Source organism: Thalia democratica, chromosome 8 (genome assembly GCF_965202585.1).
Source record: "Thalia democratica chromosome 8, ktThaDemo2.hap1.1, whole genome shotgun sequence".
NCBI lineage: Eukaryota > Metazoa > Chordata > Thaliacea > Salpida > Salpidae > Thalia > Thalia democratica.
Genome location: NC_139172.1, coordinates 25,683,360 through 25,709,158, shown reverse-complemented (window position 1 = coordinate 25,709,158; position 25,799 = coordinate 25,683,360). Strand labels below are relative to the sequence as shown.

The 25,799-nt window shown below is 26.5% G+C and overlaps 1 protein-coding gene, 9 non-coding genes and 1 pseudogene across 10 annotated transcripts in view; 6 read left to right on the top strand and 5 right to left on the bottom strand.

Annotated features, from left to right (window-relative positions):
• LOC145843070 (putative ATP-dependent DNA helicase HFM1) overlaps positions 1–11,585 on the top strand; it is a 50,111-nt gene extending 38,526 nt beyond the window's left edge. Inside the window, exons 23-27 of the mRNA XM_082950535.1 lie at positions 8,823–8,945; positions 9,040–9,243; positions 9,539–9,747; positions 10,043–10,101; positions 11,523–11,585. Of these exons, the coding sequence (XP_082806661.1) occupies positions 8,823–8,945; positions 9,040–9,243; positions 9,539–9,747; positions 10,043–10,101; positions 11,523–11,585 (658 nt within the window). The remainder of the gene's footprint in view (positions 1–8,822; positions 8,946–9,039; positions 9,244–9,538; positions 9,748–10,042; positions 10,102–11,522) is intronic.
• On the top strand, positions 933–1,003 carry Trnag-gcc (transfer RNA glycine (anticodon GCC)). Its single transcript has one exon. It is a non-coding gene; the product is annotated as a tRNA-Gly (tRNA).
• Positions 1,324–1,396, bottom strand: Trnak-cuu (transfer RNA lysine (anticodon CUU)). The gene has a single exon. It is a non-coding gene; the product is annotated as a tRNA-Lys (tRNA).
• On the bottom strand, positions 1,479–1,550 carry Trnap-ugg (transfer RNA proline (anticodon UGG)). The gene has a single exon. It is a non-coding gene; the product is annotated as a tRNA-Pro (tRNA).
• On the top strand, positions 6,776–6,848 carry Trnak-cuu (transfer RNA lysine (anticodon CUU)). The gene has a single exon. It is a non-coding gene; the product is annotated as a tRNA-Lys (tRNA).
• On the bottom strand, positions 7,169–7,239 carry Trnag-gcc (transfer RNA glycine (anticodon GCC)). Its single transcript has one exon. It is a non-coding gene; the product is annotated as a tRNA-Gly (tRNA).
• Positions 11,517–11,632, bottom strand: Trnal-caa (transfer RNA leucine (anticodon CAA)). Its single transcript has 2 exons — positions 11,595–11,632; positions 11,517–11,562 (listed from the first exon to the last, which is right to left on the bottom strand). It is a non-coding gene; the product is annotated as a tRNA-Leu (tRNA).
• LOC145843069 (putative ATP-dependent DNA helicase HFM1) overlaps positions 11,592–25,799 on the top strand; it is a 29,098-nt pseudogene continuing 14,890 nt past the window's right edge.
• Trnak-uuu (transfer RNA lysine (anticodon UUU)) lies at positions 15,399–15,471 on the top strand. The gene has a single exon. It is a non-coding gene; the product is annotated as a tRNA-Lys (tRNA).
• Trnai-aau (transfer RNA isoleucine (anticodon AAU)) lies at positions 16,476–16,549 on the top strand. Its single transcript has one exon. It is a non-coding gene; the product is annotated as a tRNA-Ile (tRNA).
• On the bottom strand, positions 18,592–18,664 carry Trnak-uuu (transfer RNA lysine (anticodon UUU)). The gene has a single exon. It is a non-coding gene; the product is annotated as a tRNA-Lys (tRNA).

Here is a 25,799-nt window from a genome sequence, read left to right as displayed (position 1 = left end):
GTTTGGGTAAGGTGGGTTAGGGTGAAATGTATAGATTTAAAAATAAATTATTTAAATTAAAAAAGTCTTGTTAAGATATATGCAAATTAGTTGCAGGTTTTTGATGTACTTGATTTTTTTGCATTAAATTGTACATAACATTATTTTTATTGTAAGCATACTTTGATAAGAAAAAAAAACCTTACGGCTAAAAAAAACGAAACGAAATGTGATATTTACTCAGTAACAACTTATAATGAAAAAAAGTACTGCAATCTTTCTCTAGCTGCTTAAGCAATACACACATGTAAGTCTGTTGAGTTGTTGTATATATAGAACAGTATACTTTCGTACAATATTTGTCAATTTCAAATAAAACTTTTGACCAAAGATAGTTTAAACAATTTTTTTTTCGGTGCATAACTTATTTAAAAAATATAACAAAGCACATTTCGTTTTTTCTTAAATTTTTTATACAATTACTTGAATACTTTCGAAGTAAGTTATGTCAAAAATTGTATCTTACTAAATTAAACTGAATTGAACTTGAAATAAAATTATGCTGTAGTTTAAAGTTTAAAAACATAAAACTACGTAATAATCAAGTGTATAAATTAGATAAATGCTAATACTAAAGAACTTTGCTGCACTAATAAAACTTGTTAGATTAAGATCAAACTAATATAAGCCATGAAAAAAATGTAAATAAAACTACCTTTTACTAACCTTTTACTTTAAAATTACTTAATATAAGGATTCTGCTTACATAAACTAGGTCTTTAAGATTGAATGCATAAGGTTTCTAGAATATGTAACTGAAAAGAGTTCTCCGCTCATACTAAAACTGAAAAGTTCGCTTCTTTATAATTTCTTGCACACTCATGATTGTTCAACAAATGTTGTCACTAAATTTAAAGTTATTTATAAACTCTAAAATGCCCTCATTGCCACAAGCATTGTTGGTTCAGTGGTAGAATTCTCGCCTGCCACGCGGGAGGCCCGGGTTCGATTCCCGGACAATGCATTTTTGGGAAAATAATTTATATTAAAGTTACTATTAACCATAAGACAAGAAAAATTGTTTTTAAATATATTAGTTTAGGACTAAGTGTGTTTAAAACTCTTTCTAATTAATTTTAAACTAAAATTATTTTTTGTTTTTAAATTTTTAAGCTGTAACACCAATGTGTCATTTTCCCAAACAATATCCATTGAATACAGTTTAAATGGTTCATATATTATTCAATTTTAAAAGCTAAAGTTTTTTTAAATAAATTAACTAAGAAGTAAATGTATTGCGACAAAATACAATTTTCAGGGCTGTTATTAAACGATAAAAAGGTGCGCCCAACGTGGGGCTCGAACCCACGACCGTTGGATTAAGAGTCCAACGCTCTACCGACTGAGCTAGCCGGGCACGTACGAGACTAACTATATACAGTTTATATAGCCTCTGTGACGATGTAATGACGTAACAATAATTTAATAACTTCAAAAATGGGCTCGTCCGGGATTTGAACCCGGGACCTCTCGCACCCAAAGCGAGAATCATACCCCTAGACCAACGAGCCGCTTATCTGACTTTGTCTTGTTCGGTTTTTATTCATGTTACGTGTATTATGACGCAATATAGAAGATGTTGTTGTGGTGTTTGTTAAAACTGCGTTTTATAGTTATTAAAAATCTGTTTTTAGTTTAAATTTAACTAATGCAGTACACGGTACAACTTATATTGTTTACTTAAAACTCCTAGTTTAAGATTTTAAAATAGTATTAGTGTGTACCAAATAATTATTTTCTGTGTAACTTTAAACAAAAATAAAACTTTGCATTTTAATTTTGCTAAAGATATATAAATATTAAATAATTTGGTCTAGTGATTTATACTTACTAATTTAATACTTGGATGCAAGACATGAAAGGTCTTAAATGTCTTAAATTACGTTTCTGTTCACATTAGAAATTAGATTAATAAGCAAAAGTTACAGTTACAAAATTTATTTATGGCTTTTAACTTACTAGAACAAAATGATTAGTTAAAGACATATTTAAGAAATGATTGACATTGGAAATAAATGAGTTATGTACATATTAAATTTTTTATTCACAGTCAAAATCTTTACTTTCGAAACTCCTGTGCTTTTAAAAAAAAAGTTATGAAAATAGTATCAGTTAGTTATCAGTAAGTATCAATAAGGTCTATTTTTAGTTTAAAGTAAAGTATAAGTTAAGAAACTGTGTTAAATATTATAAAATTATTGAAAAGATACTGTAAAGCTACTTTAAAACAGTTTTAAAAAAAAAAAGTTTAGATGATAACAAAAAGTTTTTTATAATATGATATACTTTCTGATTCAAATCGAAAATTTAGTACTGAAAATGTGAAAATTGTTAAAATTCCAGGTTTTTTTTCTAAATTTCCCAAATTTTAGGTTTTTTAACCTGAACTATCAAATTCCAGGTTTTTCCAGGATTCCAGGTAAAGTGGAAAACCTGTATATATCTATATCGGGGCTTCCACAAAGTCAGGAAAAAATAGGGATTTAAAAAAAAAACAGGAATTTTAACAAAATTTGAAAAAACATCAGATATAATCAGTTCAAATTTACAAAATTCCTTATTTTCCAAAGGCTTGTGAAAAAATTAATTAAATATCTTTTAAAGTCATACTAAAATTGCAAAATTTACCTAGAAAATTACAAAATTACTAAATTCCAAATTATTACTAAAGTGAATAAAAAGTTTAATATGTAAATAACTCATTTATTTCCAATGGCAATCATTTCTTAAATTTGTCTATAACTAATCATTTTGTTCTAGTAAGTTAAAAGCCATAAATAAATTTTGTAACTGTAACTTTTGCTTATTAATCTAATTTCTAATGTGAACAGAAACGTAATTTAAGACATTTAAGACCTTTCATGTCTTGCATCCAAGTATTAAATTAGTAAGTATAAATCACTAGACCAAATTATTTAATATTTATATATCTTTAGCAAAATTAAAATGCAAAGTTTTATTTTTGTTTAAAGTTACACAGAAAATAATTATTTGGTACACACTAATACTATTTTAAAATCTTAAACTAGGAGTTTTAAGTAAACAATATAAGTTGTACCGTGTACTGCATTAGTTAAATTTAAACTAAAAACAGATTTTTAATAACTATAAAACGCAGTTTTAACAAACACCACAACAACATCTTCTATATTGCGTCATAATACACGTAACATGAATAAAAACCGAACAAGACAAAGTCAGATAAGCGGCTCGTTGGTCTAGGGCAGGGTTTCCCAAACTCATTTACTAAATCGCCCCCTTTTCAGTAATTTGAAAAAAAATCGCCCCCCCTGATTTCACAAAGTAGTTTTTCTTTTGAGTACAAACTTTTGAGCTAAAAAAAGTTGTGTTCGAAATGTAATTTAGTCTGGTACTTCTTATGCACGCATTTTTGTGTTCAAAGTAGTTTACAGGGCTTGAGAAAATAATTTACAGTTATTTTCTTAGAAGCCCAGTAAAGTGTTTTAAAATACTTAATTATTAAAAAGCCTTGTTTTATCTGTAATCAATCCTGTTTAAATATGAACTGTTTTGAAACTAATGAAACTTTTAGGTCAGTGGTGGACAATTTTTGTAGTCAGCAATTCATATTTACTAAAAAATCTTTTCTAGTTTCAACTCGTTAAAAAAATGTAATTGCGGGCTGTATGATTTAAAAATATAACAAATAAGAAAATTAAAAAACTCGAGCAAAATTGTAATAAACTCATGTACTATTATTGTGATCTAGGAAATAGTATTGTGAACTGAAAACGAAATGAAAGCGTATTTCAAAATATTAAGTATCAAAAATCTAAATTTTATTTATTATGCACAAGTAGTTTTCAATTTACTTAGCGGGTCGAAATTCGACTGGATCTGCTACTGTATCTGAGCCATCTACATTACATTACCCATCTGAAATCTTAACTGAAACCTGACATTATAATAATATCTCATATAACAAATTTCGGACATTTAGAAGTTAATACTAAGTAACTTATTTAAGCTGCACAAAATACTTAAATCATTTTATAAATAGGCATATTCTAAAATAACTATACCAGAGATTAAAACAACTAAAAAAAAGAACAGTTTATTATACACATAATTAAATAAAAATTAAAAGTTAATTTCTGATCTAGTTTGAGGAAGTTTGACCGACTGGTTGATTTTCTCGCATGAAAAGTGGTTTTATCAACAGCTTCAGTTAATGCAGTAAATTTATTAATTTCTATATTAAGATATATTGTAAGCAAGTTAATTGTAAATTTAAAAATTTAATTTTAAACTTTTTAAACTATTTGTTTCGTAGTAGAATACCATGAAATAGTACTCGACTTGGAATAATCTTTAGAGAACTAAACCTTAATTCTAACATTTTTTTTCTTTATTTAAATTCAAAAAAAAATCCAATGTTTTACACTTAATTCTGTGAACAGAAAGTAATCAATTAAAAAAAACTTTTAACTAGGTTAAACTTTTGTTTTGTAACTGTAGCAGTCTTTTTGATGGCTTATTTAATTTTGTTTGAAAAGTTTCTTTTTCTAGCTATTAGCCCATAATAATTTAACAGAGGAAAATAGTTAAAAACTAAAAGCTAGTGTTGAAGTATTAAAATAAACTAAGTATATTCTAATTGCTAATATTATTAAATTAAGAAAAAACAAAAAACAGTTGTATTAATAGTCTAAAACTCCTTATATAATAATAGTTTTTTTAATAATAATCAATCAAGTTAGAAAATAAAATTGAGTTTAAGAAACTTTTAAATGAAAGAGTAGAAGTCATTTAAAATAGAGACCTCAAATTTATACTCTTTTAAAACCAAAAAAATCATTTTAGAATTTAAAACTTTAATGGTTATCAAAATTTTACAATCAGATAATAGTTATATAGTTATATAAGTTGTATACAGATTAAACAAGTAATAACAAAAACCTGTCAAATAAAGGTCTTTAAAACAAATATTTTAGTTTTATCACTATGCTATAAAAACTTTTAGTGTAATGTAAAACGACGAATATGAACTACAAAATTAACCAGGTCAAAATAAAACTATTAACAACTTTAAAACATAAACCATTTAATAAACATAGTAGACTTCCGCTTAACTTCGCACTTTGAAAAAAAATTAAAAAGTGCAAACTAAAAAATTTATTACCATATTTTATTTTTACGAAATGACAAATTTCAATATGTTATATGCAATAATGTTATGAATAAACATGAAATCCACTAAAACATAAAACAAACTTTCATTAAAATAAAACATATCTATATAAGCTAACAAATTTTATATATATTTTGTTTTAATAGTATTTGGTTAGTAATATACTTAACTTTAGTTATATATAAAAAAATATAAGTTTGCTCTTTTTATTTGGGTAAAAAGTGCGAACTCCAGAGGAAGTCCACCGTAATTAATATTTATTAGGCATTATGCAAACCTGTTGTAGAATAAATAGCTTAATAAAGTTGTTATTATAAAAAGACTACTTAAATACAGTACAAACAAGGTTAAATAAGAAGTTTTCAAAAGATCAAATCAAATTAAAAAACTTTCATAAAATAATGTCTGCTACTAAAGTCTAATATAATGTGAAGGATGAGGTTCATGACTGCTTGCAAGTTTTTCTAATCTGATTCTTAATCAGTAAAATAGAGCCTTAAGTCACCTCCTTTATAAATATCTAGATTAGATCTTTTGCTCAAGATGTTGATAACTGAACTGAAAGCTTTCTCAACAACATAGCTAGAAGGAAAAGCTATAAACAACAATCTAAATTCCTCTTAAATGATTGGATACTTTTGCCTTAGTTTTTGTTGAGTCCAAAAGCTTTCATATCGTTCTTTGAAAGAATTTACTTTAAGTTTAAGGTCAGTTTGTAAGTCTGAGAAGGTTTCCTGTATGTCGTTTATTTTAAAAGTATCTGCCTCGAAGGGATCCATATTTTATCTATATGATAGCTTTTTTGTGTCAAATCTAAATTTTACTACTTAATATGTTAAAATCGTTAAAAATTTCAGATTTTTTCCAGGTTTTTTTTTGCCGAACTTGTCAAGTTCCAGGTTTTTCCAGGTTTCTAGGTAAATTGGCAACCCTGTATAGTTTTATTTCTTAGTCTAACTTGGTGACTTTTCAAAAAACAACTGGATATCATGAGGTGATAGTTAATAAAAAATAACATAGATTTTTACAAACCATTTATGATCCCAAATAACATATATGTCAGGTTATAAAACAATGAGAGGGATTTCAATGATCTATGATATATGTAATTGTTAAACAAGGAAATATATGAATGAAAATATAGTATTTACTTGAAAGTAGGAGTCATAAGCACTTGATTTTTTTATATTTTTACATTAATAAAACAAACTGTTTTGTTTAAGTTTTACCTCAGGGTCAAATAATTAATAGCTAGCTAAAACTAGTAAAATAGCAAGAAAAAAAATAAAAATCTCATGACAGCCCAAAATTTTAAAATCGCCCCCTTTTCGCCCCCTTACTAGTTATCGCCCACCCTTTCGCCCCCTTACTAATTATCGCCCCCTAAACTACTAAAATCGCCCCCAGGGGGGCGATATCGCCCACTTTGGGAAACCCTGGTCTAGGGGTATGATTCTCGCTTTGGGTGCGAGAGGTCCCGGGTTCAAATCCCGGACGAGCCCATTTTTGAAGTTATTAAATTATTGTTACGTCATTACATCGTCACAGAGGCTATATAAACTGTATATAGTTAGTCTCGTACGTGCCCGGCTAGCTCAGTCGGTAGAGCGTTGGACTCTTAATCCAACGGTCGTGGGTTCGAGCCCCACGTTGGGCGCACCTTTTTATCATTTAATAACAGCCCTGAAAATTGTATTTTGTCGCAATACATTTACTTCTTAGTTAATTTATTTAAAAAAACTTTAGCTTTTAAAATTGAATAATATATGAACCATTTAAACTGTATTCAATGGATATTGTTTGGGAAAATGACACATTGGTGTTACAGCTTAAAAATTTAAAAACAAAAAATAATTTTAGTTTAAAATTAATTAGAAAGAGTTTTAAACACACTTAGTCCTAAACTAATATATTTAAAAACAATTTTTCGTGTCTTATGGTTAATAGTAACTTTAATTCAAATTATTTTCCCAAAAATGCATTGTCCGGGAATCGAACCCGGGCCTCCCGCGTGGCAGGCGAGAATTCTACCACTGAACCAACAATGCTTGTGGCAATGAGGGCATTTTAGAGTTTATAAATAACTTTAAATTTAGTGACAACATTTGTTGAACAATCATGAGTGTGCAAGAAATTATAAAGAAGCGAACTTTTCAGTTTTAGTATGAGCGGAGAACTCTTTTCAGTTACATATTCTAGAAACCTTATGCATTCAATCTTAAAGACCTAGTTTATGTAAGCAGAAAAAGCTGGCATACCAAACTAGACTTTTTAATCCTTATATTAAGTAATTTTAAAGTGATAGGTTTCTCAAAAAATTTTAAAAAAGTGTGGTATTATTTTTATTTTTTATCCCTGGTTTATATTTGTTTGATTTTAATCTAACAAGTTTTATTAGTACAGCAAAGTTCTTTAGTATTAGAATTTATTTAAATTTTACACTTGAATATTACGTCATTTTGTTTTTAACTTTAAACTACAGTATAGTTTTATTTCAAGTTCAATTCAGTTTAATTTAGTAAGGTACAATTTTTGACAAAACTTTCTTCGAAAGTACTCAAATAATTGTAAAAAGTATTTAAGAAAAAATGATATGTGTTTTGTTATATTTTTCAAATAAGTTATGCACCGAAAATAAGTTGTTTAAAATATCTTTGTTATTTGTCAAAGTTCTCATTTGAAATTGACAAATCGTTTACGGAAGTATACTGCTCTATCTATATAAAAATTCAACAGACTTACATGTGTGTATTGCTTAAGCAGCTAGAGAAAGATTGCAGTACTTTTTTTCATTATAAGTTATTACTGAATAAGTATCACATTTCGTTTCGTTTTTTTTCAGCCGTAAGGTTTTTTCTTTTATCAAAGTATGCTTAGAAGAAAAATAATGTTATGTACAATTTAATGCAAAATGTTCATGTTCATCAAAAACCTGCAACTTATTTGCATATATCTAAACAAGACTTTTTTTTAAATTTAAATAATTTATTTTTAAATCTATACATTTAACCCTAACCCACCTTACCCAAACATATAACAAAAAAAAAAGAAAGACACAAACACGAGTAGTTTAAAACATTTTTCTAACAGTTGAAAACATTTTTTTAATAGTTTAAAACATCTTTTTAAAATAACCTTTTCCAAACTTTCCAAAATGCATAAATTAACAGCTACAGCGTGTTTTTCAAATTCAGCTAACTATACAATAAACTGTATCATTACTACGTCATAATTATTTAAAAAAAATTCAAAATCCAAATTTCTGTTTACTATTTTAATAAACTGTAGCTTACTGAGGATTACATGAAACTTTTTATTCTATGTACAAAACAGCTGTCTAAACTTTTGTTTTTATATAAACAGATAAATATTTAGCTCCCATTCAGTTTGTCGAGCACTATCGACCAGAACTTTTTATAAAATATTTTATGTGTATATAAGTATATGTATATTCATAATAAAGCTTAAAATGCGTAAATATAGTTTAAAATTTATTGATGATTTTAGTAAATAATAATGTGATTCATAAAAATAATTTTCTTTAAAACTACAAATGCAGGCTTAGTTTACTTAAAATCCATGTAGTGTAGACTATTGTATTGCATATAACTACTCAACAATTATTTGTCAGCTACTTACAAACAGTAGATTTAGAATCGCTTGTATATGATTTCATTCACAAGTCGTTGTGGCCGGTGCTTAAGGCGATTGTCGAGAAATTAATGGACGAGCACATGCTCGAATCCTGCCGACGGCGTTTTTGATCTATTATCATCGAAGCTTATTCATTACTTATAGCAGAAAAAAAACCAAACAACATAAAATTAAATTAATATTCAAACAAACAGACAATCGAAATACATGGTGCCTGCCACTCAGACCAACTCGGTTTTTTCAAAACTTCCCAGCATCGAGTCTTCGCCCATTTCAAAAAAGCTAAACAGGTTCCAACCTCCCCTCAATAACAATAGTAACAAATTTCGAAGGAAAGCAGTGCAGAAAGTCACTTCAATGCAAAAAATTAATGATGCTTCACCGCCTAGAAAGAAACAGTAATTTTGTTATTCATTACTTATACATAAAACAGCATAAGTTTTAAGGTTATTTTTTTGGAATTTAATCTTTAACATATATTGAATAGTTATTAATAAATATGTTTTACTAGTTTAGAATAAGAGTTGAAAAATAATATATAGCACAACTAAAGATAATTATGATTTATTTTTTATAAAACTCATAGCTACATAACTAATTAATAGTATAACTTAAATAAATTTACTTATCTCAAGAAGTTATTTTAAATACAATTTAATAGATAACTAAGCATTAGATTACGACATTGTACAGGTTTTTTCCGTCAGTAGTTCCCGAATCGCCAGTGAAGACAAACAGCCAATCAGGCAAGCGTTTTGATCAGTCACGTGACAAGTTTTTCGACCAATCAACTCATGAAAAGTCGTCTTTCTACAAACCGGATAAGTTCACCCTGCCTACGTACAACGGACCCAACGGAACTTTCAGAAAAGAAATTAGTTTGAGATCCGTCGAGGAACTGCGTAAGTTTTATATTTTGATGTTTTGTTTTGCTGGTTAAAATTTGATTTGACTTCATATTTTATTTAGCATCAAATTTTTCTTTAAAACTTCTTGTAAATTTTATTTATGTTAGTTTTCAGTTGCATTTAAGTATACTTTTATTGAAGTTAAGACATTAGCAGCATTACACCAAGTTAGTATGTACTTGTATGAATATTTTCTAAGTGTTTAGTATCTATGTAATTTAATAAAATTTTATTACTTATTTTTTTGTTTGAGCTGTTCAAACTTTGTTTACCTAAATTAATTTTTCAGCTGAAAAATACCAACAAGTTTTTTCAAACTTTTCAAATTTCAACGCTGTTCAATCTATTGTTAGTTTGTAACAATTATATTTAGCTCATTTAAGTATATAATATTTATTAACAATTTTTAGCTAACTTGATTGCAATCTAAGTAATTTAAAGCTAGCAGGCTTCTAACTGAACTAAAATTAGTGTCAAAATTTATTATAAAATAATTTATAAATTATTCTATTACATCATTAATAAAAAACATTTTGTTTACTTAACTACTTTAAGCTGCAAATAGTATGAAATAAAATTGTAAGTTAGAAAAGTATAAGGTTAACATACAAAATATTTTGAAAACTGAAAGTTTATTTAAAGCTTTTATCTTTGCTTAACTTTAAAGTAAGTCAAAAATGATAAAATTTAGTTCTGCACTCATTTACTTAGATTAAATGATAAACGTCAGACTTTTCTTTTTTTTAAGTTATATTTAAAAAAACAAGTAACTAAAATAAATGCAACTGTGCAATCTGCTGTTTATTAAAATGTGCACAAAGTTTTTAAATTGTTTATTAAGATGGTTAAAAGCAGTTTTGACTATCTATTTACAAATTATTTATTTTCTTATTTGAAAATGAAAAAAACAATTGATACTAAGATTAGTGTTAATAGCATCAAAATATCTATTTAATTGTCTAGTGCTCACAAAACTTTTTACTTAAATTTTACTGTGCACAAGTTTGAACATCATAAGAAATACTGCTTTTTTAAACTGAATTTTCTCTGTCTATAAAATGTAGAGTTTTCTACAGAATTTGTAAGTATTATAATTTATTTTATGAGACAACATGCAAAGAAAAAACTGTGTCCAACATGAATTTATATGTTAATTATTTCTATCCATAGATATATATCTTATGTATAAATAAATATGTAGTTTTTACATTACTTTCGTTATTATTTTAACTTATCAGTAATATCTTGCAGTTTATCTATGTAGTATTATTGCATAAAACTAGTTTAGTAAATTAGTAAATTTGTCTATATTGTAATATTGATTGTAAACTTGTCTTAAATTGAAAAGGAATTTTAATAAATTACTATGATAAAACTAAACCATAAAGCAACAACAGTTTTAGCATTATGATATAACCTTACTTAATATTTTTATGAGTTGAGTATTAATGTAAGTTTAGTATTAAGAGTTTTATTTTACTAAAATTTTAAAAGTAAAGATAATAACATGGAAGCATTAAAAGAAATAGTTACTCAAAAGTCCAATTACTAATAAAGAGAGTCAATATAAAGTTTAGAAAATTTTTAAGTCAGTTGCTGTAATTGATAGCTTATTTATACTGTGGTTTAAATACTTGTTGTATTTATTTAAAACATAACACGGTTTATTTAAACAATGTATCCCATTTAATTTTAATTAAAAATGATAATTTAGTTTTACACCGATTGTGAAAATAATACGACTTTTAAAATTGTAATAAACATGTCAGAAGTGGGATTCGAACCCACGCCCACAATTGTGGACCAGAACACTCATCATCGCATTGCGATGAAGCAATATGCTTGAGTTTGGCGCCCTAGACCACTCGGCCATCCTGACTTGTGATATATTGAGTGAAGTAGCGTATATATAGTATGACGTAACAATGCGACGTTTAAATAAATCAACTACCAATAAATAAAACAACTTTGGTCTGTTTAACATGATTAAATTTGCAATCTTAATCAATATAATATTTTTTTTAGGTATTTGATACAGTAGTGTATAGAGACGAGCCGTTCGTTGTTTGTGCTCCGACTGGTTCAGGTAACAATATTGTATTTTTATTAAAGTTTTTAATTTGTAATACTTATGTATATATATAATATATTTATTACATACATATATATATATTTAATTATATAATAAACAATATTTTTATACAGATATTTCGTATATGAGATATTTTTATCTCATATATACCTCAGTAAAGCTTTAATTGTTTAAACATGTTTTGCAAAAATTTATAATTTAAAATTTTTATAAAATATTATGACGTAGTAATAATGACGGTTTTTATGCATTAAGTTGATTTTTCAAAATACGCTGATTTCAATTTTGTTATTGGTTTAAGAATTTGTGCTTTTTGAAAAAGTTTTAGCAATTGCTCTTAAACATGTTTGATAACCCAAAGTTTTACTGAGGAATATATGAGATATAAATATCTCATATACGAAACAGCTGTATAAAACTGTTGTTTATTATATATTTAAATAAATATCTAGCTCAATATAACTTGTCGAGCACTATTAGTAGTATGTATATATATATTAGTTTTATTTAGTTCCAGGTAAGTTTATATGCTTACGTTAATTTTTCAATATTTAATATGTTCATTATTTAATTTCAGGTAAAACTGTTCTGTTTGAACTCGCAATAATCAGGCTGCTTATGACAAGCAGACAAGAAAATTCCAACAAGAACAAAATCATTTACAGTTGGTATATATTTATGTTTTTTATTGTTGAAGTAATTGGTTTTGGTTTGTTTCTGGTGGTTATTATTGTAGATCGTATAGTAGATATTAAACACCTTTGGTTAGTTAAATTTTGTTTTTAACTGTAATGACTATAAAATTCAAACTAAAGTAAAACAGCCAATAGAAGTTTTTAATTAATCAAAAAAACATTTTATAAGTTCACTAAAGTAAACTACTAACGAACATAAAAAATGTTAGATACTTCTACTGGTTTTTTGAAATCATAAAAAGAATCTAACATTTCAAATTACTTTAGGTAAAATTTATAAATTAAGTATTATAATCTGTATTTTAAACTTGAAAGGATCATGACATAAAATGTATTAAACTTAGTTTAAAATTTAAAGATCAAAATAAAATGTTTGTAAAAGTTTAAAAGGTTCTTTAGTCATAAAATTAATTTTTAGTTAAACTAGTTAAATTGAAACAGCTGGTTTCAGATTAATAAAAAAAAATTTAGGTCAATGAAGCGTAATATAATAAAACTTTTTTATTTAAAATTAATTTTACTTTACCCTAAAGTTATTTAATAAAATTGTTTATCAACATCCAGTCTGGTATTTCATTTTATTTTTCATAAAGTAGGTTTAAAAATATAAATTAATGACAACAATACTACTTACAACAATAAATTTTTAAAGATTGTAGAATTAATTTAAAAAAAATAATGTTAACGTTTTAGTGGCGCCTGTGAAAGCTTTGTGTAGTGAGCGATACGAAGATTGGAAGTTGAAATTTCAACCGTTGGGACTCAATTGCTTGGAAATGACTGGAGACACTGATGTTGAAAATTTGTGGCAAATGCAGAAAGCCGACATAATACTAACAACACCCGTTTGTTTGTTAATTAATCAATAATTAATGTTTGTTAATTAATGAATAGATGTTGAAATGAATTAGTGTTACTATATAACGATAGAAGTTTTTGATTATTATACGTTAAAATACTTTAATGATGATATAAAACTGTTGTATGTCAAACTCAAGTTTAACTAAAGTCATCCTGCATATTTATTAATGGAAGTTAAACCATCTGTCAATGAATAACTTCTTTTACTAGTTTTAACAAGTACGGTAAAAAAAGTGCATGCGTTGGCCCGGGTCTAAATAATTCTGGACTAAAATGGCCTTTTTACAGGAAAAATGGGACAGCATGACGCGGAGATGGCGGGAAAACACGTCGTTTGTGAAACAAGTCTCCCTCTTTCTCGTAGACGAAGCTCACTTGTTGAATGACGAAACCAGGGGCGCTACTATGGAGGTTGGAAAATCAACATAACATTTAAAGCTTATAAAATTTTGTTGATTCACTAAACGACGGAACCAGGGGCGTGTTCTGCTGTATTTATTACTCAGCTAATAAATATTAAAGGCAGTCTGGACAACAATAAGTTGATCTGTTTGTATATTTAATTTAAGTCTAATAATACTACAGGCAGTGATAAGTAGAATGAAGACAGTTAGGACGGTGTTTAAAGAAATGAAGTTGAGATTTGTTGCAGTTAGCGCCACAATACCCAACACACAAGACATTGCAGAGTGACTTGGAAGTAAACAAAATCCCGCCGTCAAATTCAAGTATAAATCAGTTTTATTTAATACTAAATTAACAGACAAAGAACTTCACCATACAACTAAATCCAAGACAACCAACGACTGGTTTTGTTTTTAACAGTAAAAATAGTAATAATAAGTTTTATGCCATTAGTAACTTTGCTGTTAGGTTCGAGTTTAATTTAGAGTAAACTAAACTTTTAAATATAAATGAGTTTTGAAAATTCTCTACACAACTAATACAATTTTTATTCTAATTGTGTAAAAATGTATACAATTTTAAGTTGTTTTTGATAATTAATTAAAAGTATTATAGCATGGATGAAACGTACAGACCGGTGCAATTGAGAAAAGTTGTGTTGGGATATCCGAAGCACAACTACAAAACTGCCCTATTCAAATTTGATATTAATCTCAACTATAAGCTAGTAAATGTCATTCAAACTTATTCGGAAGACAAACCTACTTTAATTGTTAGTCTAAATTAAAAGCGTATATGCTAGTATATTATGCATAGTATTGATTTATTTTAAACGTCATTAGAAACATTGCATATAAAACTTTATATTAAGTGGGTAGGTTCCAAAAATGCACGAAGGGACACTTTTGCACGGATTGATTAATTTTTAAAATTAGTATGAGTTTACTTTCATTTTTTTTTACTATCACTATTACCCCTTACCCTTGGTCGGGAACTTGAAAAAAAAAAATCTTATTTCTTGTAAACTATCACTGTTACCCCTAACTTTTACACTAGGTCAGTAACTTTTTTTTCTTCTTCATCTATTATTATTTTATTAAATATATTTTTTTTACTATAGCTGTTACCCTTAACATTACCCTTGGTTGATTTTTAAAGTAATATTATTCTTTTTATTAAAAAATCGTTTTTTTTTACTATCACTATTACCCCTTACCCTTAGTCGGTTTTCTATTTTGTTATTATTTTTTACGATCGTGCAAAAATATCACTCGTGCAAAAATGTCTTCGTGCACATTTAACCCGTCCCCATATTTTAAGTACTAGTTGTTATTTTGAGTGTTTGTAATCGAGTACCGACTTTAATGTTGAGATATGGTATATTTAAGAAATTATATAAGAATGAAAATAAATAAAAAATGTTAAAGATAGAACTAAGTTATTTTAACTTACAAAACTATCAGCAAATTGATATACACATTTTAATGGTATATCAGTAAAGATTTTGGTTTTTATAAACTCATAAGTCAACAGTTATGCATTATGACGTGATAATCAGTTTTATATTCACAATAATCAACCGGTTGTCGTGAGCCTGGCTAGCTCAGTCGGTAGAGCGTTGGACTTTTAATCCAACGGTCAGGGGTTCAAGTCCCCTGTCAGGTTTCCTTTTTTTTTAAACATTGACTTAATTAATTAATATTCAAATCTCATTAAAGTTTCTAAATAAACAAAATTGTTTGTTAGATTTTAAATGCTCAATTTGATATTATGCTTTAGTTGGCTCAATTTGTATTTAATTTATGATAATCAATAAAATTTTAATCAAATTTATATGATTAAAAGACACAAAAAAAGTACTTGTTAAAATGTAAATTTAACTAGTATACATTTATTTGATAACTTAAGACATATTAGAATTGTTAATAGAAGTTTTTTTTTTGATTATTGGAAATATATACATTGGAAATAACTTATAAAAAAAAAAGAAATAATTACAAATTAAATCGTTTAGCTGTAGTTACAAACTAATCAATTTCTTAAAAATGAAAACAATAACTGCTACTTAACTCCAATTAAATTTATTAAGCTGGCTTAATTTAACACCTTACTTTTTGTTACCCTTTTTTTTCACAATAGTTACAGTATAAATTTTATAAGAACTAATCAATATGAATATCTAAAAAGAAAGTGTTTTTAGTCTTGTAAAGTAACATTACAATTTTTTTTCAAATATTTAATCTTTAACATATCACACGAAATTTTTAATGAATTGTTTTAGAACAAAAAGTCTACTAGATTTTGTATTTTTTTTAATTTTTATCAAATTAAATATAAGCGCAATTAAATGTAAACACCCATAGAAATTTTTAGTATGTAAGTTTTAGAAATAAAAATATTAAATAACTTACAAAATTTATATATATGTATATATAATTAGACAAAGTATTATTAAAACTTTATCTTATACTAAATAATTCTACAAGAAAACGGGTTGTGAAACATCATTAATTTTAAACCAAAACAAGAGATTAATAAAATTAACTTAACCTTAAGACTTCACAGTTGTATGATAAACAGAGTTTTTATCAAGATAATTCCTTATGGTATTGTTGCGTCATAATACGCTAGTCAGAAATATAATGCTGATGAATGCGTTCCAAACGTGTGGCCGGTTAGCTCAGTTGGTTAGAGCGTCGTGCTAATAACGCGAATGTCGCGGGTTCGATCCCCGTACTGGCCACATATCTTCCTCGTTTGTATAGTGGTAAGTATTCCCGCCTGTCACGCGGGCGACCGGGGTTCGATTCCCCGACGGGGAGTTTTTTGCATACTTAATTTATTGGAATCGGTATTGTTATCCATAAACTATTTAATAACAAAATTATGAATTTATTCTTTCTAATCAAAATATATAATAACATAAGGTATATCAAATATTTTTTCAATTTATCTAATATTTTTCTAACAAGTGTTAGTAGCCTAAAGAACATTTTCAAGTATATAAAGTAAATATTGAGTTATTTCAACAAGTCTTCGTGGCGCAATTGGTTAGCGCGTTCGAATGTTAATCGAAAGGTTGGTGGTTCGAGCCCACCCGAGGACGTAATTTTATTTATTAAACATTGAAGAGTGTGCAAAATTTTTACACTGAGCGTGTTTTCTCACTTTCACACTTTTACAATAGTTTTAAGTTATTTTAAACATCCGATTCTTTAGATTGAGATTCTATCTTTTTATTTATACATAAGTATTTCTTATCTTTTTCGATCTTCAAAAAGTTCGTTTTAAATTACTAGTTAACCTTCAATACAAACTCATTATCAAATAACTAATATTAAATTGGATATACAAAATAGTAGGGTGGCAAAAAATCCTGGAATTTGAGAACATAGGCAAAATAAACCTGGATTTTGGTACAAAAAATGTAAGAAAAACCTTAAATTTTTTAAATTATAGTTTTTTAAACCTGATAGTCAAAATCAGCCAATTATTGACAAGAAAACCTGTTTTATATGGTTTTTCTGAAAAATACCTATGATGGAAATACTTTATTATTTTCTAAAAATTATATTAGAATCTAAATAAAAACAAATTATACAGTAATCTTCCTTTATTCTACCAACATATGTTTCTGTGTGTCAACAAATCAACACACTTCAACTGTATAATTTGTTTTTATTTATATTCCAGTGAAGTTGCTTTACGAGGATCTTTTGTTAGCAAACGATTAAAACTATATTTTGAACAGTTATTAGAACCATTAACCAACTGAGCTAACCGGCCACACGTTTGGAACGCATTCATCAGCATTATATTTCTGACTAGCGTATTATGACGCAACGATACCATAAGGAATTATCTTGATAAAAACTCTGTCATACAACTGTGAAGTCTTAAGGTTAAGTTAATTTTATTAATCTCTTGTTTTGGTTTAAAATTAATGATGTTTCACAACCCGTTTTCTTGTAGAATTATTTAGTATAAGATAAAGTTTTAATAATACTTTGTCTAATTATATATACATATATATAAATTTTGTAAGTTATTTAATATTTTTATTTCTAAAACTTACATACTAAAAATTTCTATGGGTGTTTACATTTAATTGCGCTTATATTTAATTTGATAAAAATTAAAAAAAATACAAAATCTAGTAGACTTTTTGTTCTAAAACAATTCATTAAAAATTTCGTGTGATATGTTAAAGATTAAATATTTGAAAAAAAATTGTAATGTTACTTTACAAGACTAAAAACACTTTCTTTTTAGATATTCATATTGATTAGTTCTTATAAAATTTATACTGTAACTATTGTGAAAAAAAAGGGTAACAAAAAGTAAGGTGTTAAATTAAGCCAGCTTAATAAATTTAATTGGAGTTAAGTAGCAGTTATTGTTTTCATTTTTAAGAAATTGATTAGTTTGTAACTACAGCTAAACGATTTAATTTGTAATTATTTCTTTTTTTTTATAAGTTATTTCCAATGTATATATTTCCAATAATCAAAAAAAAAACTTCTATTAACAATTCTAATATGTCTTAAGTTATCAAATAAATGTATACTAGTTAAATTTACATTTTAACAAGTACTTTTTTTGTGTCTTTTAATCATATAAATTTGATTAAAATTTTATTGATTATCATAAATTAAATACAAATTGAGCTAACTAAAGCATAATATCAAATTGAGCATTTAAAATCTAACAAATAATTTTGTTTATTTAGAAACTTTAATGAGATTTGAATATTAATTAATTAAGTCAATGTTTAAAAAAAAAGGAAGCCTGACAGGGGACTTGAACCCCTGACCGTTGGATTAAAAGTCCAACGCTCTACCGACTGAGCTAGCCAGGCTCACGACAACCGGTTGATTATTGTGAATATAAAACTGATTATCACGTCATAATGCATAACTATTGACTTATGAGTTTATAAAAACCAAAATCTTTACTGATATACCATTAAAATGTGTATATCAATTTGCTGATAGTTTTGTAAGTTAAAATAACTTAGTTCTATCTTTAACATTTTTTATTTATTTTCATTCTTATATAATTTCTTAAATATACCATATCTTAACATTAAAGTCGGTACTCGAATACAAACACTCAAAATAACAAATTTGCCTTAAATCAGGTTTATTGGCAAAATAAATAGTAATAATATTTAAAATAAAAACAGACCGTAAAACTTGTTCTTTTAAAAACCTGGTGGAACTTTACCAAAAACATTTGGCAACCCTGTTGTAAAGGTTACATGTAAAGTGAAAAAAAAATCATTAAGACTCAAAAATTCTATCATATAGGAAAAAAACTCAAAAAATAAACAAATTTGAAGTAGCTTAACAATGTCTTTTCAATGTTGTTTTACTACTTACAGGGTTGCCACTCAGTCAAGAAAAGTCAGGAAATCAGGAAAAGTCAGGAAAATTTTTAAAAATGACAAAAGTCAGGAAAAGTCAGGAAAAAATGGGGGGTTTTGAAAAAAAGTCAGAAAAAGTCAGGAAATTTGATAAAGTTTTAAAAAAGTCAGATTTTGTCAGTTTAAATTTACAAAATTCCTTGTTTTCAAAGCCTTTAAATGGTATAAATTAGTAAAATATCTTTTATAAAACTGCAAAAATTTTCTATTAACATATTGAACAAGTACCCTACTTGAACAAGCAGATTTTGTAAGCTTTTCAGCAGTGATGATCTGTAGCAAGGACACTTTCATAGTGAAACTGGGATATATACACAAAAGTTTATCTAGCATGATTTTAGAATCAAAGTGTTTTTTGTTGAAGTAAATAATTGAGTTCTTTATAATTAAGCAGTTAGTTTAGTATTTTATGTAACAAGTTAATGTGTATACTGAAACGGAATGCAGACCAGATGAAGGAAACCATATCTTCATTAGATGAAGAGGTTGAAGTGCTAATAAAAAAACGGAGAAAATAAATTTTAGTAGATACATTTAAATACAGTATTTGATTAAGTTTTTTATTGTTTTAAGGTTTTATTTGTAAAAGTTCCTTATATGTTGTTTTAATTATTTAGATACATTTATGCTAGGAAATGCTAAGAAAATGCGTCTTTTTTCAGACAAGCTGTGTTTATAATGTAATAATACAAGTATTTTGCTAATACAGCTGTTTATTACAAACATCAATCATACACAGATGGTTTAAGTGATGTACTGGAAGTTTGATGATAGAATTCAGCAAAAAACTGTTGTTTTTAACCTGCATTAATATTAGGTTGAAAGCTTTATATAATTTCAAGTTTTAGATTATGTATTTTAGAATAAGTTTAATATAAGAGTTTGATTTAGAAAAGTCAGAAAATTTTGGTAAAAAGTCAGGAAAAGTCAGGAAATTTTTCTCAGCTTGATCAGTGGCAACCATGTACTTATGACAGTTTTTTTTTACCTTAAATTTAATTTTATACAAAAAAAAAACCAAAAAACTTGTTCTTTAAAAAACTTGAAAAAACTTTTAAACTCCTGATTTATGTAAAATTTAAATGATCTTAATTTATCTATTATATTTTTAACTGATTTTATTAATAGTAAAAAAATTTAAGAAGATTTAGTATGCTTTACCAATTAAACTTAGTAATCATATTATTTATATTAAAAGTAATAAAATGAAAACAATTGCTTCTTACAATACAATTCTGTATTTTAAACTTAATTTTTAGATGCTCATCAGCAAACTTCAGCTTTTTATGTTGATTTATAAAACTTACTGTATATACAGTTTAATATGCACACCTTTGTTTTAATTAAATTTCAAATTAATTAAATTGTTCAAAATATCTTAATTTATTTTTAAACACGCCAATTCGCACAATTTTTAATTTATATATAATTGTGCTTTCAATTAAACTTCTAAGAAATAAGTTGTACTAATTTATATAAATTTATAGTTTTGTTCAACAAGGAAAGGTGTAGAGCAAGCTGCAAACGTGTTGGCTGAAGATCTCGTATTGAGAATGTCACCCGAAACAAAACATCATCTGTCAACTCAGGCAGGACTCATCAGAAACAACAAGTTTTCAAATTAGCACTTTAACCGTATCAAAAATAATTATAAATTTTATTAAACTATATAGCTGAGTTTTAATTGGTGCCATCGTAAACAGAAGAAAGCATTTTAATATTTTATATTGTAGTAAGCTAAACTAATTAATTTTATTGCTGAGCTTTTATCCCAAGTTTATCAATATTTAAAGTAGTTTTAATTACGGCATTTTCAGCCACATCTATAATATTAATTTCTAACCATGTTGTCAGGTTGCGTGAACTAGTTGTATTGGGAATTGCAATTCATCACGCAGGAGTCGATTTTCACGACAGAAGCATCGTTGAAAAATTATTTTGTACCGGAAACTTACTCGTATTAGGTTTTGACTTGTTCATTTAATGTTTTTTTTAAAGTTTGGTCATTGTTTATGATATGTCAAAAAAGCTCGGCTTTTTATAAATGAAATAAGTTATAATATGTGTATCATTATTATTAATCTGTATCAAACCTAAATAATCTTCTTTTAAACTTGCATCTAACATTAACTTAATTTTATTAACAATGACCCATTTGATATTTTACAAATCAGTTTGCACGTCAACACTGGCGATGGGTGTGAACTTGCCGGCTCACCTGGTAATAATAAAATCAACTTGTCATTACGTGCAAGGCTGCTTCGAAGAATATTCACAATCAGAAATACTTCAGATGATTGGCAGGGCTGGTAGACCCCAGGTTATATATATATTTAAATTGTTTTTGTTCATTGCAATTTTTATATTTATTAATTTTTATAGTTTTCAAATAATTGAAATCAATATGTTATGTGTAAAAGTTGCAATGACTACTGACTTTTTCGAATGTCTCAAGTATTTGTTTGTATTATATTTTACACAATAAGAGAAAGTCGTTTGGTTCAGATAACTAGCGTAAAGTGTTAAAATGTAGGTGTTGAGCAACGAAAATTAACTTCGGTTACTCTGCAACTGTATACTTGTAAATTGTACTTTTGCATTAATTTTGATAAACCAGCACTTTTTTGTAATAAACTGTATGATAAATTTAAATTTATCAAAACATGTTTGTCAATTTTAATTGTTTTCTACAAAATATTCAGTTCGACACAAACGCCACAGCAGTTATAATGACTTCAGATGAGAACAGAGATTTGTACACAAACATGGTCAGTGGAAGTCAGATAATTGAGAGTTCACTTCACAAGTTCGTATTGAAAATAGTTTAAAAAAATTTAGTAAAATTTCGCTTCGTCACTGATAACTATACAAATAGAGTGAATAAAAAAAATCAATAAAAATAGTTTTTCAAACTATAATAATCAAAAAAAAAGACTTTATATAACAATATTAATCTTTTGTATAAATAGTTTAATGATCTATATAAAATACTTGAGAGCAACTTGGTATGGCATCAACATACTATCTAGTTTGTTGCTTTTTTTCTCACAGTAAACAAAATTAACATAATTAGTTTACTAGTTTATATAAATTATTTCTCCACAGCAACTTAGTAGAACATTATAAAGCGAATTTACTGATTATTTTCTCACAGCAACTTGATAGAGCATTTGAACGCGGAAATTGTCCTGTCGATGATCCAAGACGTCAGCATGGCTCTTGATTGGATCAGATCCACTTTCCTCTACATCAGAATTCAAAAGAACCCCAAACACTACGGTTTGTCTTTGCTACAAATTTATCAAAGGCTGTAAAACGAAACTAAAACATAAAGCAATTAATTTAAGTCTACATAACCGTGGTTGCAAATAAATTGAAGGCATAATACTAAAATTAATTTTAGAACTCAGAAATTATTTCAGCATGTAAATCAATAAATGATAAACTAGTATTAACAATAAGCAGAAAAAAAAATTATAAAATAAACAAATAAATAAATAGTGCAGTTGTCTGGCAAGAAAATAGAGCACATACAGGGTTGCCACTTTACCAGGAAAAAACTGGAATTTAAAAATTTAGGCGAAAGAAAACCTGGAATTTTGACAATTTTCACATGTTTAGTAGAAAAATTTCGATTTGACTCAAAAAATCTATCATTTAAATAAAAAAATTTGTTATAATCAAAAAACTTTTTTATTAAAAACATATTTAAAGTAGCTTAACAGTATCTTTTCAATGTTTTTATACTATTTAACACAGTTTTTTACCTTAAACTTAACTTTAAACCAAAAATAGACCTAAAAGTGTCTACTTTTAAAAACCTGGAAGAAAATTTAAAAATCTAGACAAATTTTTGAAAAAACGTGTGGCAACCCTGTACATACTTCAAGACATAAAAAAGCACAATTGTTCAAGTATAAGAACAACTTGAGTACAACTTTGAGTACAGTATGTAATTGAATTAGTTATAATTTATTTTTTACAATTTATAAGGATATCCTGTTGGATTATCTTGCAAGGAGATAGAAGACAGATTGCAGCAAATGTGTATGCGGCATTTGGAACAACTTGAACAAGTCAGCTTAGTTGAAATATCTGAAGATCTTATTATAAAAAGCAGCAACGCCGGTATACTGATGGCCAGGTTTGTATAGTTATATTTTGCTCATTTAAATAACTATTATTATCTTAACAAATTGTTAATTGTTTTAAACTTATCAAACTAAATAAGAAGTTATTATTCATAAACAATCTTTTTATACCTTTTTAATTTTAAAATTGAGTTTTAATAAATTTCTATTTAATAGTTCTAGATTTTAATGCTGTATTTAAAAAATTCTAGCTTTTCAAAATCCGTTTAAATATAGATTAATTTTTGTGCTTCAAATTAGTTAGAGGGAACGTAGACTTAAGTAGCTCATTGTATTTCATTAACTTTTATTATATTTAATAACGTTATTTAAAACTAAATAAACTAACCAAATTAAATAAGTAATTATTTATCAAGGTACTGCGTAAAGTTTGGAACAATGAAAATTTTTCAGCAGCTGAAGGGAAACGAAAACCTGGAAGACATGGTTTTGTTTGTTTGAAATAAATGCTTATTTTTAATTGTTTTATGCTTTGTAAGGCTTTTAGGAAAAAATATTAATTAATATTATTTTTTCACCTGGAAGAATTATAACTTTTTTTGTAAATAGTTAGTTTTCTTTGTTTAATGTAGAATAGTTTTAGTGTAAATGATGTAGAATAGTTTTAGTGTAAATGAGACATTGACCTTAAATCCTTATAGTTTTTTAACATGATATAATTGATATTGTCAAAATTTAAAGCTTTAATTGTAGTGTGTTTTATTTATTTAAAGTTCTGAGCAAAAAAAAAGTTATTATCATGTTTATTATTTATTTAATTAATTATATTATTTCAGGTGCGAATTTTATCAGGTTGCGATGAATTCAATGAAGTTTCAATCCGTCAATCTGACAAAACAGCACTCAATAAAATGAACAAGGATAAAAACAGAATTTGTATAAGGTTATTATTTTATTGTTTATAAAAAACACTTGCATAAAGTTATTGTATTTTGTTGTTTATAAAAACAGAACTTGCACAAGGTTATTGTATTTTGTTTTTTATAAAAACAGAACTTGCATAAGTTTATTGTAGCTTGTTGTTTATAAAAATATAAATTGCATAAAGTTATTGTATTTTGTTGTTTATAAAACAATTTTATAAGTTTTTTTGTATTTATAAAATGTGTTGGTATAGAGTTGGTATAATAAACTTCTGCAGCGTTTACAATCTCATTAAACGTGGCAGTAAATAGTATAGATAATGAATAGAAATATTTAATAAATGGAATAACACGTCTTTGGTTTTTTTTTTGGTAGCTGTTTATTTTATCACAACGACAGAACAGTATAAGTAGATTATAGAAAGTAAGAATTTAATAAGAACCTTGTACAATATGCAGTTCTTGTGATCTTACAAAAAAAAAGATTAAGCTTATTTCACCATTACAATGTAGGTTTCCGATGAACGGCAGAATAAAATCGACGCAAATGAAAGTGAATTGTTTATTGCAAGCCACGCTCAATTGCATACATATTCAGGAGTTCTCTCTTGCCCAGGACGTTACCAAAATATTCAGGTTTTAATTTATATCATATATAAGATCTTTAAAATGTATGTAAATTTTTTGTGTGGAAGCCGATCGTTTCAAAACTTTTAATTACAGTTAAAAATTTATCAACAGTTTTGTTATGTCCAAACTTTTTCGTATAATTTATTTTATTCACTTTTGTGTATATACTTATTTATGTTTATATATTTTTAAGTAAAATGAGTAAAAAAATAAATCAATTGTTTAAGATTATTACTAAATAAACTAGTAAAGTTTTTTATCATTTATTCATAGTTTTTTTTACTGGTTAGAATAGCGAGGTTTTTAAAAATCACAATAAAAATGAACAATTTAACTAAATGTTTTTTTTATTTGACAGATCAGCCAACAGGTTATCTAAATGTTTGTTGGAAATGCTGATGTTGAAAAACGAATTCAAAGCTTTTTGCAGCGCAGCAATACTAAGCAAGTGCATCAAATCTAAATTGTGGGAAAATTCAAAGTTTGTTTTATTGTTGACATAAATTAAGTTTTAAGATGTAGAGTTTAAGCTGATTTTAAATTTATGTATATATAATTTATTTTGAATGTAAATTGAGAAAAGTTTTTTTTTTTTTTAATTGTAAGTTTTTTTTTGGAAGTATACCAAATTTATAAAGCTGAGAGTAATAAAAATAGGCCCGCAACCAGCCAAAATCGGCTATTCGTATTGTGCATAGAAGAGTAATAATAAATAATAAACACAATTATGCAATGAGTTAAACAAACAAATAATAAATTTAAATACTAAAATTAAATACACAATAATATAAACTAAATATAATAAAGTTAATTTTGCTTCTCATTTTTTCGTCTGTTCAAAGTATTGTTTTTCCTTTCCTTAAGTCTTTTGTCTACAGTAGATTGCCATTTGTCGCGATCATCTACAAACAACTTCCACTCATC